The sequence below is a fragment of the Boleophthalmus pectinirostris genome, unplaced genomic scaffold (assembly GCF_026225935.1).
Source record: "Boleophthalmus pectinirostris isolate CB_2022bp ecotype Guang Dong unplaced genomic scaffold, ASM2622593v1 HiC_scaffold_6, whole genome shotgun sequence".
In the NCBI taxonomy this organism is placed as follows: Eukaryota; Metazoa; Chordata; class Actinopteri; order Gobiiformes; family Gobiidae; genus Boleophthalmus; species Boleophthalmus pectinirostris.
Window position 1 is genome coordinate 23,916,809 of NW_026571447.1, and position 14,504 is coordinate 23,931,312.

The 14,504-nt window shown below is 36.7% G+C and overlaps 2 protein-coding genes across 3 annotated transcripts; one reads left to right on the plus strand and one right to left on the minus strand.

Moving 5' to 3' along the window:
* Positions 1–1,687: 1,687 nt before the first annotated feature.
* Positions 1,688–6,128, minus strand: LOC110171794 (lipid scramblase CLPTM1L-like). The gene is made up of 17 exons (XM_055163875.1): positions 5,934–6,128; positions 5,327–5,418; positions 5,093–5,252; positions 4,805–4,932; positions 4,659–4,737; positions 4,470–4,587; positions 4,300–4,394; positions 4,147–4,231; positions 3,968–4,068; positions 3,833–3,886; positions 3,684–3,734; positions 3,532–3,614; positions 3,405–3,439; positions 3,264–3,320; positions 3,105–3,148; positions 2,387–2,520; positions 1,688–2,294 (listed from the first exon to the last, which is right to left on the minus strand). The coding sequence occupies exons 1-17, from the start codon at positions 6,126–6,128 to the stop codon at positions 2,228–2,230; spliced, it is 1,578 nt and encodes a 525-aa protein (XP_055019850.1). The 3' UTR covers positions 1,688–2,227.
* A 1,192-nt stretch (positions 6,129–7,320) lies between these two features.
* mrs2 (magnesium transporter MRS2) lies at positions 7,321–14,482 on the plus strand. 2 transcript variants are annotated; one of them, XM_055163533.1, is made up of 13 exons: positions 7,333–7,416; positions 8,007–8,046; positions 8,124–8,188; positions 8,378–8,414; positions 8,503–8,615; positions 12,291–12,452; positions 12,934–13,064; positions 13,132–13,248; positions 13,356–13,425; positions 13,559–13,641; positions 13,726–13,843; positions 13,922–14,026; positions 14,104–14,482. In XM_055163533.1, the coding sequence occupies exons 4-13, from the start codon at positions 8,378–8,380 to the stop codon at positions 14,149–14,151; spliced, it is 984 nt and encodes a 327-aa protein (XP_055019508.1). In that variant the 5' UTR covers positions 7,333–7,416; positions 8,007–8,046; positions 8,124–8,188; the 3' UTR covers positions 14,152–14,482. The 2 variants fall into 2 exon arrangements, with proteins under 2 accessions (XP_020792841.2, XP_055019508.1); XM_020937182.2 differs by having other exon boundaries at positions 7,321–8,046.
* Positions 14,483–14,504: the final 22 nt, after the last annotated feature.

The window sequence follows — 14,504 nt, forward strand, 5'->3', positions numbered from 1 at the left end:
AATCAAACTTGTTAAGCTAGTCTCTATACTTAAACTCATCTTACATAATGCAATATTTTAAGTGCTTAATTCTTGTGCGAGTGTTGATATAAGTACAAATATACAAAACGTTTAGACATTTTACATCTTAAAAAAACATGTATAATCAAATATTATCAAAACAAGAAAGGAAAACTTTGTGTTCATTATGTATTCCAGTGTTGGCCTATTTGATTACTTCATTTACATTTATTTTATTCAGTGATGCAATAACTAAACAATTATTAACCTACAGTGTTTCAGAAACATCAACTAATACAAAAAGAACACAGAGGTTATGAATGCCAAATAGGTACTTGCAATGTAGCACAAAACAAAAAATATTTATATACACATTTTGAAACATTTTTTGACAGTAAGAATAAGCTGTTTGAAGGACCACTGGGTGGGCAGGTGATGCAGTGTATACTTCAGATGGAATAGCTGTCCTGACCCCTGCAGTCATCAGTGTTACATACCTGGGTTGAAGAAGAGGCTGAGGACCACGAAGAAGAGCAGCATTTTCCACTGATGTATGGTCCTAGTCCCGGGCCCAGCTGTCACCTATCTGCCCTGCGCTGTCGACGAGAGTGTGCCGTGAGTGCGGTTTGGCGAGTTTGTATTACAGAAGCTCTTTATCCACACGGCAGTCCCACCCTTCTCCTATAGCGCTGGCATCAACCACAAAACATCTCACAAATGTGTCTATGCTCATGTGCTCAGGTGACAGGGCATTCCTAAGGCTTGCTTTGGTTTCACAAATACTTGTTCTCTATTTATCTTCTGTCAATCACAGACACACAGGCTGCTCAGGTGCCAAATGTTATGTCATGTACCTGCTCAGGGATACTTTTGTTCAGATTTATGTTTGTGTTATATTTGTAGTGGTGATTAATTTTTTGTTTTTACTCAAAACAAATAAATGTTGCTTTCAATCATAGTTTGAGAACAAAAGCAAACAACGTTTAACACTGATACTAGTATAATTGATTCCAAAGTCTTAACTCTGCTCCATATTGCAGAGCTGTAGATCTCTCATCTAAAGTCTCAAGCTGATCACTGACTATTTAAAAAAAATTGCACAGTCCTAATGCATATTCCAGTTGCTAATACAAATTACACAATATAGTAACAATATAGTTATTGGAAAATGACAATTTTGCTGTAATTTGGCACAAACATATTTCCTCTTTTGAGTTTGTTATGTACACAAAACAAATAAATTAAAGATAACTAGATAAGTGTCATATAAAACTCACATTATTTTTTATGTAATGTTACTTACATGTTGGCTCTAAAAAGACTGAGACATGTGCCAGGTAATTCCTAGATGACGAAGCTCGATGTAAAACAATGGAATGCAAAGCCACACACCCAGGACACACCCAACTTACAACGCACAATGCACATCGACATGTGTCCTTTAAAATTTATTGATACAAAATACTGTATAAATTTAGATACTGGTTCAACAGAAACTACTACAACTAAAGAACAGAGCCACACCACGCTGTAAGAACCTTTTATTTTTTATTGTTATTATAGATGTAACAAGGCAAAACCATTTTCAAAGAACAAACGCAACTGTTAAAATTATTTACATATTCCAGTTCACAAAGAAAGTTAATGTCTGGGCAGTAACTGCAGACATTTTTACATGCAGGTTTTGTACAAAGCAAACCATGACTCCATGGTCCATGAAATGTAATGATTGGGTGACTACCTGTTCCTCTTTTGGTTGTCCTGCAAAGCTATTTAAGGCCCTCATCCCACTTAATGTTCAAATTTTTCATTAATGCCACTGAATTATAATAAAAAGTGAGATATACATACAAGATAATATATTCGAACTTTTTGGGTATACTGGCTTTCAGGGTTGTAATCTGTTGCCACGTATTACTATTGAAATCTGTCTCATTACAATTGATAAAAACTGAAAGTCATATATTGTTATTGCAGTTAAAGAGCTTAGTCTGGCCCCCCCATGTCCCATGATGTTCAACAACATGCCACTTTCAGGTGATAATGATAGTAGTAATGATAGTAAAGAATATTTAACATATTTTAACCTTAACATTAACCAAGCACAGAGAATTATATAGTGGATTTTTCATAAATAAAGCTGGAAATGTGAAATGCAGTGATGTCAAATGGTTGTTGCTTTTTAAATTACTTTCATTGGATTAATCCCCCGCCTGTTATTTTGTTCTCACTGAGTTTTCAGTTTCTTGCTTTGTGTTCCAGAGTCTCGTCTTCTGGATTTTAAGCCATATTTCCTGATTGGGACCAAACAGATAAAAAAAAATATTAAAATGTTGTTGTGTCTGTGTGAGTTCCACTGTTACATAATACTTTGCATGCTTCTTACCTGCGCTGGTAGAGATAAAGCAGAAGGAAAAGTTCATCTCTAAAGCAGCAGAGTTGGTGAGAGGAAGTGAGGGACAGGGAAGGGTTGAAAAAGGAGGCGGTGTAGCACAGGTCTGATATGAGTGTGTTGACTCCCTGCAGACAGAAAGCAGTTATGCCAATATTTACACCAAGAGAAACAACTGCTCTTCAATTTTGAAGAATTGCAAAAGTTGTAAAGGTTATGTGGGGCAGACTGGTAGGCACACTTCTGTTTATCCAAGGGCAGGTAGCTGTAATGCTGAAACTGTAAACCGTGGGGAAAAAATAAATATGGAGCAGGGTATATAAGATTTCTCTTCCTGTGCCTTTTGTTCATGGTCATGTATGTATAGATTTAAGAAACAGAGAAGGATTATGGCTATAGGGACATGCTGACGCATTTCAACCAGAGAGTGCTCATTCTTCCGTTTTTTTCTACAAGATTCCCACATGTATAGGTTTGTTGGCACTTCTGTGTATGTTTGTTTGTGTTCTGATAATGATAACAAAATTAAATGACATGTACAGTAAATAAAAGTGCTTCAAGGTTCATGCATTATGCTGGACAATGGTCAGGTACATCCTTTTATTAATAAATTCACAAGTTGAATGAGATAAACCTAAAAAAACATACATCAGTATTATAGTGTATAGACAAATTAACTATAAGATTTTTGTAGAAGGAAAAATGTACTCACTCTGTACACCAACACTGCCCCTGCAGGTGGCTCACAGACTTCATCTGACAGGTTAAAAAGAAGAAAATTAAAAATGTAAAACATGTCTTGTGTGTGTTCGTAATTCATAACAAGCTAATTGGTAGAACAGTTGAATTAAAGTACAGCAGACAAATATACCTTTGTGATTGATGAAGAGCTGCGGAGCCATGGACAAGAAGCACAGCGCATACACACCTGAGACAACACAGGTTAAATTCCAGCAAAAAACAAGGCAACTAATATCAATAACATGAATATGATTCTATTAAAGCTACTCACCAGTCACCAGTGTGTTAAGTAACCAGGAAAAGTAACTAAAACCATAAAGACATTAAATATTGAAATCAGACTTAAATTAATGTTGTAAATGTAAATCATTTTAATTTTAGAAATTTGAACAGCTCACCATTTCTGTCGTAAGTAGGCCAGTGAGAAAATAGCTCCACTGATACACAGAGGATAGACCAAGTAGGACAAATATCTGGAAGCCTGTGGAAATAATTATGCTAAAAACATGACTATGAACACAACACAGATATGGGGAAAAATAAAGCAAACCTGTGTATCATACTCCACAGTTTTCTTTTCTTCATCGTCCATTTTGTTTACCTGCTATTTGTCAAAGTTATTATTATTATTATTATATTATTATGATTATTAGAAAGACACAAATGTACCTGAATGTGGCTCTCAGTTTGAATACTTACAGTTAAACCTTTCCACTGCAGTTTGATTTTATAGACTTTGAAGACCTTCCACACCTGACGTGAAACATTACAATTAACAAATGTATTTATCTGTCATTCAAATAAATAAATAAATGTAAGTGATGCAATTTGTACCTCTACAAATGCTCCCAGACCAATGGGGATCAGCACGAGGAGGCTGGTCTCCTCCAGCAGATGCATGAAGATCAGTAACGTACTGAAACTGCGCCACAGAACTAAATACACAATAATATAATGAAGTCAGTAGCACAGCAAATGCAAAATATAATTTAAATTTTCAGCAGATTTCTTACCAGTTTTTCTGGACATTCCTACCATGCTGCTCTTCCCCCTCCATGAGCTTATGTCATTTTTAAGAGCTAAAAATTCACATACAAGCTGGACAAACATAAAAGTCAATGTTTATTTTTGTGTTTATGTATAAAACATTGCACAATGTTTCTTACTTGGAGAGATGTGATGAGTGCAGTCAGCACTAACAGATAGAGGTTTGACCCCACAAGTGTTTCTTTAATTTCATCTACGTTTTCTTCTGTGAAGCCTAAAAAGAAAAAGGGATATCAGAGGTCATTAAGGGGACTATAATAAAACTAATTACAAGTTTTAAATAACTCACCAAATTGTCGGAGGGAATAAACCATGTCTTGTAATTGGACAAAAAACCTAAATCTCCTCAAAGAAATGCCCTCATAGGACACAGTGAGCGGGAGCTGCACTGAGCTGCTGTTGATTTCCTGCAGAGTTACGGGTCAATGTTGTTTTACTGCCATTGAACACAAAAGATAGTGTTGCTCTGATATCCTACCATGAGGTCTCTGACTCTGAAGCTGAGCTCATTCACCATCAGAAGAGGAAGGTAAGTGACTTGTCTTTCATTCTTAGAGCTACAAAAGAAGCATATTTAAAAAGTAATTATATATTTGTACTAAACTGTTTAAATATTACACTTACACTCTCATGAAGCGGCGCACATCACTGGGAACTCCTCCTTTATTGAATGAGAAACTTTCAGACATCATTATAACGGACAGATGAGGTCTCCAGTGTGATACAGGCTTTGGTTTCCGTGAAGTCCTCCTCTGATGGGAAAATAAATTCAATAATATTTCTTCTATCTTCTTTTTACTTAATTACGTCATGACACACAGGTTTAAAAATAAGGTCAAGTATCTTTGATCCATTATACAAGAAGATAATGGTCAAATTGAGAAACATTACAGTGAACTATCATGTTATTACCTCCTCTGATGCTGTGGCAGCAAAGTAGGTGGTGAGCTTGGCTGAGTAGTGGACCTCTCTATTGTCTTCTAGAGGGGAAACTCCAGCTTTGTGCACATAGACCACAGCATACAAGCTACCGTTAGCCCGGGTTTCCTCTGGCACTGACACTGCAACCTGTCTGAAGAGCAAAAAATCTGAAAATGACGAATGCTGATACAAAACTGATTACTAATGAATGTGTTTTTGACTAACCTTTCAAATGAAGATTGTGGATTGAACGGGTCAACTTTAAGAGCAAGGTTAAGATGGCTGTTGTCTGGTACGAGACAAGTAAATACACTCATCTGAAAAAGTTACAGAAAGCAACAATCAAATATAGAGTGACCATAATTTTAAAATAAAAAACTGGGACATCCCCGTTTTTTAGTGGTTGGTAATAATAAAATTGTCAAGCAAGTGCGTAATTAAAGAAAATTGTTATGCAGAGACCATTCACAACTAACATGTAAGGCACGATAGTTACATTTTCCTGGTGTTTTGGTCATTTTTAAGTAGCTTTACTGTATTTTACTGAAACAAATTACAATTTATGCCTCTCTTTACTGTTGGCAGGTATCAAATTGGTCAAAATTAGGGAGACCTGGGACATTTCTTGTGTAAAACTGGGACTAATCAATGGCTTTGGACAAATCCACTGGGACAGAGAACACAGGACTCAAAACTGGGACTGTCCTGGGTAAATAGGGACATCTGGTCACCCTAATCAAATAGCAAATAGCCATGTGACTTCCCCAACAGTAAATTGAACAGACTATTGGTCCATGCACATCAACCATATCACTCACACCCACAGCTGTACCTGTAGTCTGGGTCTTGCAGCCAGGTAGGAGGTGATGCAGAGCTCTCCTCCATCGCAGGGCTTGTTGTTAAGGAAACTATAGAGCAGCCAAGCGGTGTGCAGCATGTACACAACAAACACACCCAGCAAAAGCTTAGCCCACGAGCTCTTCTTCCCCCCATTCCCTGACGGTTTGGAATAACAGGATGGAAACATGGATAAATATGAATATAGATATAGTCTACAACTAAAATGAAGAGTGAATACTGCCTCTAGAGCTGAACACGACTACGCTTCCTCCCTCCTACAGCATCCTTCCGGTTTCTGCATCCCTATGAAGGAAGTGGTGCTGATGCTGATTTTTATTTATTTATTTTTTTAACATTGTTATTTGAATTTCTCGGTTTGTAACATCACGTTGTATTTTTATTTTATTATTTGGGCAAAAATGTATGCTATTTTAGTTTTTTTTTTTTTTTTTTTTTTTAAGATTTTTATCCACGCTTTGCAAACATAGAAAGTTATTGCATCCGTTGCTGTATACATTAATCATTACTGGTGAAAAATAAATGAGCTAATACATCCACATGTACCACTGCAGTTTTACACAACGCAGCCTATATAAATATGTTAAATACAAATGGCCAATTAAAAAACATAGAAGTATAAAATTACGTTCGTGGTCTTAGATATAGAACGGTAAAGCCGCCGCCATCTTGGTACAGGAGTTCAGTGGTCTGAGGTAAAGTTTTTCACAGTATCAGCGAGCGAAGATGCCGGACGAAAGAGCAAGGTATAATATTTCAAAGATAAAACATTTATTTTGTAGGCCTATGATCCTAAATGAATCCAGACTGACTGAACCCAGGACTAAAAAAGGACTGAACTAGAATTGAACTAGGATTGAACCAGAACTATACCAGGGTTGAACCAGTACTGAACCAGGACTAAACCAGGTCTAAATCAGGTCTAAACCAGGACTAAACCAGAGTTGAACCAGAGTTGAACCAAGATTGAACCAGGACTAAACCAGAATTAAACCAGGACTGAACCAGGACCAAACCAGGCCTAAACCAGAGCTGAACCAGTACTGAACCAGGACTAAACCAGAATTAAACCAGCACTGAACCAGGACTAACCCAGGTCTAATCGGGGAAGTGGGAAGCACAGTGCTACTTGGTCTGATATCTCCTTGTCCCCGATTGATGTTCATTCATTGAAAGCAGCGTTACTCCTGTACCAAGATGGCGGCTTTGTTGACGCATTCGTTCTAATAGACAGCGTTAGTCAATGCGAGATCTACTGTTCTATGGTTCTATGGTTCATAGTTACGTTTGTGTAGTGATGCTCTCGCTTTATTTTTACACAGCCGATCTTTGCTCCGCGCGGTGCATCTTGGTCGCACTCATTGCTCTTTCTCCATGCTCCATGCTAGTGTTGACCATGGATCTTGTTCTTCAGGATGTAAACAAGAATCACACGGTTGGATCCTACTTGTTTTAAGGTGTTGCTGAGTTTATTTTTCAGTTTTTCTGTGCAAGGTCCTGTCATCGCAATTAAAGTCGCCCAAAGGGGTTTTAGCTGCACATTTGCAAACATGTTCGGTAACAGCAATGACAGCAGGAAGAAAAGTTAAGAAAGTAGGACAACGTAAGTGCAAAGTATATTTTTTCCTCGGGATTGTGAAGGAACCCAAGACGCTTGGTTAAAATTGGACCGGGACATCTGGAGTTACAGGATCCTGCCACTTCTTTATAATGTTAAACCAAAGAGAAGGGCATTAAATATCACATGAAGCATCATTGTTTGATCTTGATGCCTATAAATACACAGTGAAGAAAGAAGATGCTTTTCTCTGTATGCAGGACGTGTTTACGGACTTATTCACAATTAAGTATAAACCTATATTCACATTATGCTTCTAGACCTCTGACTTTGGGGGGGATAAGAACTTTGGTCATAAAAGGTCGACCATTTGCCCCCTCACAGAAGCTTACCACTTTACATGGAAATAAACAGGGACAGTACAGAACTCACTGTCAGAAAAGGGCTTTTACCACCACCCAGCAATTGGATTCATATTCTAATGTGCAGGTTCAGGGGAGTTTGCTGCAAGTTGGAGCTGCTTGGAAAGGTAATGCACAATCATAACACCCAGAAATGCACTGAATTCAATGCAACTTAATAACTATTAAGACATTTTTCCAATAGTCTGCCCCATTCGCCATGCAGTGTCTGAAGCTTCTCCCTCCAGTGTGGCTCCCACCTTTGTTGTGGTAAGAACAAAATAATAAAAAAAGCAAAAATTAATTTCAACTATATGTGAATATTTGCACAACAGATCCTGTCCTATAATTTTGCCTAGTGATATAAAGCTGACTCCACTAACTGTTTAATTCTACATGTTTTGCTGCCTCTTGTTTGTTTTATTTATTTATTTATTTTTTTTTTTTATTGTATTACAGATGAGATTTGACCAAGAAGGAAATGTCACAACGTTTGGTAAGTCATGCCAGCAATTGCATTTATTATCGAGCAATGTCATTTGTAATAATTTTCTACACTAAACTGTAATTCTTATTTGTTTTAGAAAAGAAGAAGACAGAGCTTTGTCAGGAGTTGAGTCTGCAGGCCCGAGATCTCCGCTTTCAGCACAGCACAAGCCTCACTGCCCGGAACAACTGTATCATCATCAGAATGGAGGTATCATCTATCAGACACAATAAGACCATCTACTAGGAATGGATAATAGGGCTGAAAGAGAGCAGAATTCCATTCATATCACACTTCCAGGTGTATAAACATTTGAGATAAGACATAAATATTAACACTTGTATTAATTATTACAAGAATCACATTCATTTCAAAACATATTAGCAAAAGTCAAAAACACTGGTGTAGCAGAGAGCATTATCTTACTCAAACAGTTAGGATTGTCAAAGGGGTTTTAGCAGTTTTCCTAAATATGTTCCACTGCCTTAAATGAACATAACTATATAATCTATACAGAACTATACTTTTTGTTTTCAATTTAAATGAGTTTTAAATTTCCCAATTTATGTGAACATTGCAGGACATTCTTTAGTCTTTGCCACAGTCAGTTGGCTACTAGATGAGGACCTGGAATAAGAAAAATGGAAAAAACAGCTGTCCTTTTGGCTGATCATTCTACATAGAGGCGTAGGTACATCATCTTTGGTGTCTACTAGTGTCACAGTGTAGTCACTACACTCTGTTGCACATCTAAAAACAATAAGAATTCATATTTTACAATATTTTACATTCAGGTTTACAAAACAAACAAGAATATCCATCATATTCTATACCTTTCTGTTCCAAACACACGACACTCGACACAGCTTGCATACTCTTGGCACCTGTGTTGGCAAGTAGGGCAGGACTCACAGGTCGGCCCAGTGAATGGGGGTATACATACACATGTCCCACATTCACATACACCCCGTGCATTACAAATCAGCTGGTTTTCAGACATGCAAGAAGCTGGGTTCATTTTACAACTGCAGTCTGTATTTCCCCAGTCGTTCTCACAAATGCACTGGTCACACTGACATATCCCCCGTCCGTTACAGACCCTGTTAAATATAAAGCAATTATACGATCAGGCTTTTCACAATAACAAAGTTAGAAGTACGATATATTGCTGAAGAAATTATGAATGATAATATTGAGATCATGCCACAAAACCCTAAAGCAAAATCCCATTAAAAACAAAACAATTTAAAATGTACAATATTGTTAAAAACATGAGCTGAAATAAATAAATATGATAAATATTGAGCCCCTAAAGTTATTGTTCAATATATCATCTTTTGAACAATAAGGCAAAAAAGGGCCTACATCAATGTGAACTTTGTCACTGTTGCTGGGTTTTCAAATGACATGAAACATTCTGTTGCCTCATAATCATAATAATGGATCCACAAATTTATTTAGTTGCATTTTTTGTTGCATTTTGGTGTATCAACATTTTTTGCCTACAATTTCAATTGACACCATCATCAATCATGTCTGTGAATAATACCACTTTTATCTATCCTATTTCAAAATTAATTCAGAAAAAGTAAGACAGTTGCCAAATTAACAATTAAAAATAAAATATAAGATCTTTTGAATGGAAAAGTCCTCAAAATATTGCATATTACAGGAAGCTGAACCCATGAATAGAAAATAATCTCACCATTTGATTAACATATTTGCTAATTACTATTGTTAATATTATTTTAAGGGTTTTGTACCTGCCATTCTTATACGGACAGTTAAAGTTGCTGCATTCACAGAATTGACCAAAGTACATCTCATTTGGGTTGTCGCGTTTATTGCAAATACAGAAGCCTTCGTCACATAAGCCCCTCCCACTACAGACTGGTTCAGCGGGGCCGGAGCGGCACGAGGCATCGCTCTTTGTAGACTCAAGGTCTATCTCACAATGTGACCCACTGTAAGGCGGCTGACATAGACACACACCACACACCAGAGTACCATGGCCATCACATGCAGGGCTGTCGGGTTCCTGATTGTTTTGGCATTCACACTGACCTAGAAAACCATGTAATAAATGAATGAATTTATAGCATCATATTTATTACTATTGACAATACTTACATTCCAAGTCTATTTCCAACTTTGCACTTTGTGAAAACCCACTTGGTTTGATCTCAACAGACCAGGGTCCAGTTTTATTTTGTGGCTGGTTTGAATCTTCATTGTGGGGGCACTTCCCAGCCTTTACCCTCACCTTAATAATAAAATGAAAATGTTAAATCCTACTATTATTATTCTATATATTTTTAAGTAAAAAAAAACATGTCAACACACTGAACTGAAATGTTTTTCCCAACATTACCTTACAGTATACTTACCTGAAAAACCATAGGATTTCCACTTGAAATTTTCTTGAATGTGATATTAACAGCTTCTGGTAATGCAGTGGCTTCCAGCATCAACTCTGGTTGGTGTCTGGGTGTGGTGATTTTTAAAGCGAAGACAAGACTTTCTTCTGGTCTCAGTTTAAGGGACAAGTGCTGAGGCTCCAGGAAGTTAGAGTGGCCATATGCAGTCTTATTCCTACCACAAACGTCAGAAACACAATTTTTAACGCTTCGCCAATGGGTGCAAATATACTTTTTAAACGTACCTTTTAATAAGTATTTCACATTTAGGGTTATACACTTGACTTTTTGCACATCCTGCTCTTTGATGCTCTTTCATTGTATTGCAGCGTGTTTTACACAGAGGGTCCATGCTCCAGCCACATTCTCGGCCTGAATTTATGCACTCAGCACAGGTGGAGGCTGATGTGAGACAGGTTTTGTTTTTAGCCTGACTGATACACAAAAGGCTCCCCAGCAAACATAGCCATAGCAGCCTACCACCCATGCTGCAATAAAATACAAAATAAAATAAAATGTTTAGTTCTTTTCACTGTTCAATTAATACTGTTCCTGACTTACTACTTCACATATTGTAGTGAAAAAAACTATATATTGGCATAACTGATAAGACATGAGCTTCATACATTTTACCACAAGAAGTCTGTCCTATGCAGTTCTAAAAAAGAGAATTGAAATGCAGGTTACCTTGTTTTCTTGTTGTTGCTTCTCCAAAAGTCCAAAAGCAAGACTGATTTTTGGCTGAAGAAACTCTGACCTTTAACACTGTTGTATTGACAGTCTACTCATGCTAATATTGACAGATCAAAGGTAAAAATGGGAAAAGCAGCCAGGAACAGCTCTTAAAAATAAAGATTGATATTGAAGCATGTGCCAGTTTAAACCTTCTTATTTTATTTGTCTGATGATTACTTGTTTAATAATAATTCTAAAAAAAATAAAATAAAAAAAATCACCCTAATTTATTAATGCATAATATTGTAAGGAGTTGTGATTCAAGAATTTGTTTAATATTTCTATAATGGTATTATTGTGATGTTAGAGCATACAGTAGGCTTAAGGAAAATCAATTAAAATTGCAACAAAATATGAATTTCAATGATTTGCTAGTAAAAATGAAGACATAAACACAGGGACAGACCCTGGACTTTCCCCCACAAATTGGCCCACGGTGGAATTTGACTTTTCCAGAACGAAAAGATTGCCAGTCCGCCCCTGCATAAACACTAAACCAAGACCAATACAAAGATTAAACATCTTGTAATCTCTTCAAAAAAAAAAAGGCAAATATCTGCCCAATGGACAACTTAATCGTCTGTATTTTTTATTATATATTTATTATTATTATTTTATTATATATACATTTTTTTTTTGCAATATTGACCTTGCAATATAGATCATTTTTATATTGTGCAGCCCTAGTTTGTATATCCCTAACAAGGTTAAGTCTGCCTCTTTGTTTTTGCAGTCCCTAAAAGCCATTGTGACCCTGGAGAGTCTTCAAGTTTTGGACTTTCGAGGCGTGGGACTGGAGCGGTGGCTGGTGCTGGAGCTCGCCCCACAGCTGGCTACTCAGACGTACTCTCTCCCGTTTGAGTTCAGGGCTCTGGAAGCCATACTGCAGCACCGGGTGAGCATACAGACTGGGTACGTTTACATGCACCAAAAATTGGATAATTGTCAGTATTAAAATGTCATGTAAATGCCAAAATGTCATGTGAAAGTTCTGCATGTGTTGAAATAAAGCAAAAAAAAATTAAGTTATTCTAAAATGTGATGATGTCTTGGAGGGTCCGTTCTCATGAATTATCAGAAAGCTAAATTATCAAATATGGGACCTGATCATTTCTATTCTTAACTAAACCCAAGACTGTTCCTTTTACCTACCCCCATGTGTATTAAATAATGGCCTATAAAATGTTGCGATGCTATCTGAAACCCAGCAATTGACACTTGGATGTTTGAATTATCTAATTTTTGATGTGCGTGTATTCTGATTTTATTATCAAGGTATCCAATTATTGAAGTACTTTTTTCGCCGCGGAAATATATCTATTGTCTATATACAGACTCTGAATGTACATTTTATCACTGTGAATCTGTGTCAATAGGTAAACACTCTCCAGACCCGGTTAAATGAGGTTGAGCCTGTCATATTGGACACACTGGAATCTCTAGTTGACCCAAAAATTCTCTCTGCCGACCGAAGCAAGCTACATGTTTTACTTCAAAACAGCAAGAGGTACTGCACAACTGTTCAGTCATTATTAAGATGCACAATACTATTGAATTTAAATTTTGCCTTTTAGTTTATCAGAGTTGGAAACTGACATAAAGGTTTTCAAAGAGTCTTTGCTGAAGATTTTGGATGAAGATGAGATGATCGAAGAACTTTGTTTAACCAAGTGGACGGACCCAAGAGTTTTGTATGTGTTAAACGTTACTAAAAAGTCAATCTAGACATTTATACTTTACACCCAACAAATTCTTAGAGCTGTCCCTTACATGATTATATATGTGTTTTATGTTGCAGTGAAGAGAGCAGCCTGGGTATTGACCATGCTGAGGAGATGGAACTGTTGTTGGAGAATTATTACATGCAGGTAAACTATTTTTACTATCTTTTTTTCCCTCTTACTGTGGAGAAAATTTACTAATCTCACCCCACAGTACAAATAGTAAGAAGGAATGCAGGCAAAAATTAAGTAAAGATTGAATGAATTGTGTTTTCTGCAGGCAGAAGAGCTGGGGAATAAGGCCAGAGAGTTAAAAGGACTAATAGATGACTCTGAAAGTGTTATTTTTATTAATCTGGACAGGTATCTTGTTACGGTGTTTTGTACTTATATGTAAATACCTGAAACTTCTAAAATAACATAATAATTCAAATTTTTCCCCTATAGTCATCGAAATGTTATGATGCGTCTCAATCTACAGCTAACAATGGGCACATTCTCCCTATCTTTGTTTGGCCTAATCGGAGTGGCGTTTGGTATGAATTTGGAGTCATCATTTGAAGAGGTAATTTTGACATTTTAGTTTTCTTTTTTCAATATGTTCATTCATGTTCATTCTTGCATGATCTGTGTATTCCTACAGGATCCCAGAGTTTTTTGGCTTGTCACAGGTTTTATGTTTTTGGGGAGTGGATTAATTTGGAGGAGACTGCTTTCATTTTTGGGACGGCATCTAGAGCCTTCACTGGTAATGTAATTTATTCATTTTCTGTATACATTCATCTGTAACAGTCACATTATAAAAAATATTACTTTGTCTTGTAGATCCCTCCAGTGTGGAAAAGAAATCTAAAAGGTGGTGGAATAAGATGATCCTTATTTCTGCTTTGTAAAAAGCCATTGAGCTGCTGAGGACCTAACCCTTACCTCACTGCTGGACTCTGAAATCATAATTTAATTTAAAGTTGTTACCAAATCTGTGTCGAACCAACTGTAGACATGATTTGCTGTTTCTGATAAAGTCCAGTAGGGGTCACGATTTTATTGTTGTTACCAAATCTGTGTCAAACCATACAATGGTATGGTAGACATGATTTGCTGTTTGCCCAGTAGAGGTCAGCATCACATTTACCTCCTTCATCCACTGTAATTCAATATGTTTTAATATTTGAAAGTGTACTTGTAACTAAAACTTCAAAGCGAAGTTAAAGTTGTTTTTAGTAACG